The sequence below is a fragment of the Halyomorpha halys genome, unplaced genomic scaffold (assembly GCF_000696795.3).
Source record: "Halyomorpha halys isolate HHAL.00 unplaced genomic scaffold, Hhal_1.1 Scaffold1368.1, whole genome shotgun sequence".
Classification (NCBI taxonomy): Eukaryota; Metazoa; Arthropoda; class Insecta; order Hemiptera; family Pentatomidae; genus Halyomorpha; species Halyomorpha halys.
In genome coordinates, this window is record NW_027109134.1 from 351,143 (window position 1) to 356,757 (window position 5,615).

At 28.7% G+C, this 5,615-nt stretch overlaps 1 protein-coding gene across 2 annotated transcripts in view; it reads left to right on the plus strand.

Moving 5' to 3' along the window:
* Nucleotides 1–4,719, plus strand: part of LOC106689456 (chromatin assembly factor 1 subunit B) — a 14,921-nt gene extending 10,202 nt beyond the window's left edge. The window contains exons 2-4 of one of the 2 annotated variants that reach the window (XR_010843415.1): nt 1,912–2,034; nt 2,348–2,480; nt 4,565–4,691. Coding sequence is in view for 1 of the 2 variants with exons in the window: in XM_014434421.2 (XP_014289907.1) it covers nt 1,906–2,034; nt 2,348–2,480; nt 4,565–4,704 (402 nt within the window). In the remaining variant the exon portion in view is untranslated. Of the gene's footprint in view, nt 1–1,790; nt 2,035–2,347; nt 2,481–4,564 lie in introns of those variants that run through there. The other variant, XM_014434421.2, reaches the window with a different exon arrangement.
* Nucleotides 4,720–5,615: the final 896 nt, after the last annotated feature.

The window sequence follows — 5,615 nt, forward strand, 5'->3', positions numbered from 1 at the left end:
TATGTTATATGTATATATACTCTGTATTATCATATATTTGTAATTGTAATTATATATCAATAAAGAGGATTTGAAAATAAAAAGATCACGTATCTCTCAACACAAATAATTCATAACTTTCCACAACCCAGCCGCTTCCAAACTTTCAGAACTCTAACGCTTAATCACTCTTTTGATTTTTACCGTACCACTATTGTAGCCACTATCAAAAAAGACTTATCTCAGAATCCATGTATATTAACCACAAAATTGATAAACATTGTATCTCACATAACTACAGCCATATATTACACTTAATTAAGATTCAATCATTTTATGCTCATCTTATTATCATTACCAAATATTTCTATTATGCTTTTGTTTTCACCAATTTGTTATCTTCCTATCACTACATTTTTTAAAAATAATTTTTACATTGTACCTAAATACTATAGTTTATTCACTTATATTAATTTATTTAATGTTTTTATTAACTTTGACATTTACTTTGTTATGGTAAACTTCCACTACACATGTTTCTATTAACTTATTTCATTTATTATCATCAACTATATTATTATCTATCACTTTTTTTTTTTTACTCATTTATATTTTTTTTTACTTACTGTAAAATGTTCATGTACTTCATTTTACATCTTACTTTGTACTTATATTGTATTGTTCTTATACTTTATTTTATTCACTTTTATTTATTAATGCAATATTTTTATTAATTTTCCCATTTAATGATTTATTGTAAACTTTCACTTCAGATTGTTTAAATTAACTTATTTCACTTTAAAATTTTTCATGTTACTTCTGTTGTCTTGACTATTACTGTTATTAATGTAGATAAATTATTATTTTCAAGATCTATTAAAAAAAAAAACAGTTGTTATCATAGTCTAATTATTCTGTATTTTTAGATTTACACCTTTTTCTTTATTTACTTCTTTTATAATTATTGTATTATACCTATATTGTATTCATTTTATTATCCCAACTATATTTTCTATCAGTATATATTATTAGTTACGTAACTTGTCATTTAATTTATATTTAGTTTTTCCTAAATTAAGAACTTCTTATAGTTATATTATTATCATATTTTTAGAAGATATTGATTGACCGTGTGTAAAGATAAAGGAATATGGTCCGGGTGCGGTCAAAAAAACTCAAATAGTAGAATATACTATTTGAGTTTTTTTGACCGCACACGGCCCATATCCTTTTATCATATTTTTATATCTTTCTTGTATTATTTTTCATTTTTCGTCATATTTTTATATCTTCCTTGTATTATTTTTCATTTCTCGTTATATATTTTTATACCTCTTTCCTCTAAACGCGACTTATTGAAAATAGAAATAAACCCGTTAACAGTCACCTCTTGTATCTTATTATCTTACTATTACAAAATGTTTTTAGTTTTTGTATTTTTTAGCCCTGATGAGTCCCTACAAAGTGGAGCGAAATGTCGGATAATAAAATAGTTGTAAACTATTTTTGTTTTTCTTTTTACCCCAACCCTGGACCATCTTCTTCATAATTAACGTAAAGAATATCTAACTAAAAAAAATCCAGAAAATAATGCTAGATTTTCCCATTTACAAATGTTCGCACATGGAGAATCTCTCTTATTTCTTGCCTCTTATGTCGACAAAATATCGCACATGATACGTATTAAGGATCTCTCTCGCATTGCACCTCTCAGTGTGCTGAAGGCTTTACTTTCTTATTCCAAAGAAGTAAAAATAAATCGATAGTTACTTGATTAGTTTTACGCGCCAAAACCGCCAAAAGTAGTTGTTTTGTTATTCAAATTATTATTATCAGGATTAGTCAGGAATACCCAGAAAATTATTTCATGAAGGAATATATTGTACATCCTATTTATTTTTCATCTTGTTAACTATTCTATGTACAATGAAGTGTATTATTCCTGAAATTTCATGGCATAACAGAGATCCAGTATTAAGTATTGATATTCAAGTAAGAAAAGAAGGTGAAAATTTGTACAGACTGGCAACAGGTGGAACTGATTCTCATGTTTTGGTAATTTTTTTTCTTTTATATATTTTGCATGTTTTATAAATGTCCTGTGTGATCAAATTAATTTTAAAATAAGGTAAACCTCTGAGCCTTTACTATTAACTGTATGTTTGTTTGTTTGATGTGATATAAGTTCTTTCAAGATAGATAGGAATATTGAAAATACTCTATAGAATTTAAATACTTATTCTAAAGATTTTATCATTTCTTAATTTGAAATTCATCCTAAGATGTTTCTTTCATTATTCTTAATCATGTTAATTATAGTATTTTGATTATGTGTACAAATTGATCCTCAAAACCCTTTATATTTTAGATATGGCATATGCTCCCTCAAAATGATGGATCATTTAAATTGGAATGTGTTTGTGATCTCACTCGGCACCAGAAAGCTGTGAATGCTGTTAAATTCTCGCCTTCTGGTGAATTTCTTGCGTCTGGTGATGATGGTAATTTTTGTTTCTTGCTACCCCTAAATGTTATCGACTTGATTTATTGTAGGACTGGAGTTGCTTTAAAATCAATTGTATGAACGACTCATAGCCCTAATAGCTGAACTATAGTCAGTATTTAATCATTATTTTTGTTAGAAAGTTTATAAAAACAAATATTTTTATTGAGTCAGTGTAAAAGGTATTTTTGAATCGTGGGGAGGTAGGGGATGGCAAAAGAGACGAGCTTAAAACATTGAATGAGAGAATGCCTCTGATTATTGACTGGGATAGATGATGTGTTGTTCAAAAGTAAGCTAGGGCAGAATGGATTGAGTTTCATTTGGGGTTTGTTGAATTATAATTAACTAATTTTATTTAAATTTCATGCAGAAGTATAGTTCTCACAGTCCTGTTTTTATCTTCAAAATTTATGAACTTTCTTGGTATTTACGACATATGGTAATAATAGTTCATCCTTTAAAATTTATTTATCTGACCAGTTTTTTATTATTAATATTTTATCATTAATATTACAGTCCATTTAGTGACTGTAAAAAATAAAATATATTAGTAAAACTGTTATGTCCCTCAAGACTACAAATCAAGGGTGATGCATTGGTTGATCGTGCACTAATATTGTCATCATACTTTTACTTAGAGGTACTCTGTAAATGTATCATTAATATTTAAAGTTAATTACTTTTCAGTTTTTTTTTTTTTTTATAAATAGGTTATACTTAAAAAAATAAGACATTTCTTTTTAATCCGCTCCTACCTCTCTGATAGAACCTTTAAAATAAATCATAACCTATCCTATTCATCCCTCTTTTCTTAGTCCGCCAGTGTTCCTCAAGGTAGTATCTTAGGTCCCATGTACACACAGGTCTATACAGTCTATACACCTGACATCTCAACCTACCCTAACACAGTCCTAACAACATACGCTGATGACACATTTATACTACTGTTAACAACCCTACAAATGCATCACAAACTCTACAAACACACATAATATCCATTGAAGAATGGTGTCAAAACTGGATAATCAAAATAAATTCTGACAAATTCCACCAATCACCTTTACTCTCCATCGTAAACCTCTACCCTCCTGTCCTACAGTATCCTTTCTAAATACTCCACAAACGCCTGTTGAACAGATTTGCTAGATTGCTCCACCTAGACAAGAGATTTACTTGGACTCCACATACAAGACTGAAACGACAAGAACTGCTCATAGATTTTGATTGCTACTACATCTACTTGACAAACGCTCTAAACTTCCCATTCACTACAAAAAATGATTATATACTATGATATTCAGACCAATTTGGACATATGGAATTGAGCTCTGGGGCTCTACCAAACCATCAAATTCCTCCCGCATCCAATCGACGAGCCAAAATCCTTGATGCTCCTTATTACGTTACAAATAAACTCATCTCCAAAGACCTTAACATCCCATTTGTTGCAGATTTGGCCCAAAACAGTTATGCATCTTTTTATTCTAAACTCCTTACCCATCCTAACACCTTAGTTCTTAATCTCTCATGCATAACAATCCCTGATAATCCTCCGAGGCGTCTGAAAAGAAGATGGCCATGGGACCTTCTAATTTAAATTAATGTTTGAAGTACCACCAATGGGTGGTTCCTTCCCAAGAATTTCAAGTGTTGAAACATCCATCCAAATTACTTATTGTATTTATTATTTTGTACAGTTATAAATTACATTAAATAAATAAAAAGCTTTGATATGGATACACAATAGTAGACAAATTTAATGGTTGTTTTTCTCAATGGATTAAATAATTTGAATATAAAATTAATTGCGCCTATCTCACCTATTGAATTTCGTTATTTGAATTTGAAAAGTTACAATCATTTCTAGTATTGTGGCTTTTTTTTTTTTTTTTTTTTTTTAAATCCTTACAAAGACTGTTGTGATTTCTCCGCGACACACAATGAATTATAAAATAAAATTTTGGCTATTAAACTGAATGTTTTACTTAAGAATTTACTTAATAAAGAACTTACTTAGGTTTAAAGTTACTACTACTAATATGAAATTGCAAAATTCCATTTGAATCTAATATTTTTCAGAATCAGCTATCATCATTTGGAAGATGAAGACAGATCAAGATGCTCCAGATCTTGATGATGAACAGGTAGAGAGCAGAGAAGTGTGGATACAGGTAAAGAAACAATTATTTGAAGGAATTAAAATTTTAAGCCTACATTAATCATAGTATTTTAGGGTGTAGTAATTGATGGGAAAAAGATTTAGTACATTCAAATGTAAACTTATGAACTTATGAAACTTATAAATAAGTCTTATTTAAGATTTTAAACTGTGCATTTTATCCTTGTATTAATATAGTGTTATTATTTTGGCCTAAGCTTAATAAAATGGGACCTGAAGGGTCCAGTAGAAAAATGGTGAGATTCCATTTATTAGCAGAATTGAGAATGTTGGCTAGTGACTTGAACTAAAGATGTTCCTAACGGAAAAAAAATATCTAAGGAACCATTTGACTTATAAATGTCTGCCAGCACTCAAATTAAAGCTAGTTAAATATTTTATAACATTTATCCATTTATACAAGAATTTATACAAAATGTTAATTTCGAGTTCTTCAAATAAAGTGTTTGACTTTTGAAAAAATATATCTCTGGAACCATAAGACGTATATATGTCTGCCAGCACTCACAATGAAGGTAATTTAACTTACTATTAACTTGTTTATGACATGTATCTTTGTAGGGATAGTAGTTTTTATGATATTCGCTTATAAATAAAAAAAATTCAGGTGAAAATTTGTCCGAACGAATATAAATCAATTTATGAAGAACATGGTCAGGAATGCGATCAAAAAAAGAACAAAAAGTTTTCAACTATTTAATGTCCGACGTTTCGCCCCACATCGTCGCACTCGCACATTAAATAGTTAAAGACTATTTTGTTCTTTTTTGACTGCAACTCTGATCATCTTCATATTTTAAGTTATAAGGTCAACCATTTATATATATATATATATATATTGTAATATGCTCTTTTTGTGTAAATAGTATATTTTGATGTTTAAAGGGTTTTGATATGTTTTATTTTATGTATAATTTTAATATTGTTAATTGTTATTTTAAAACAAAAAGC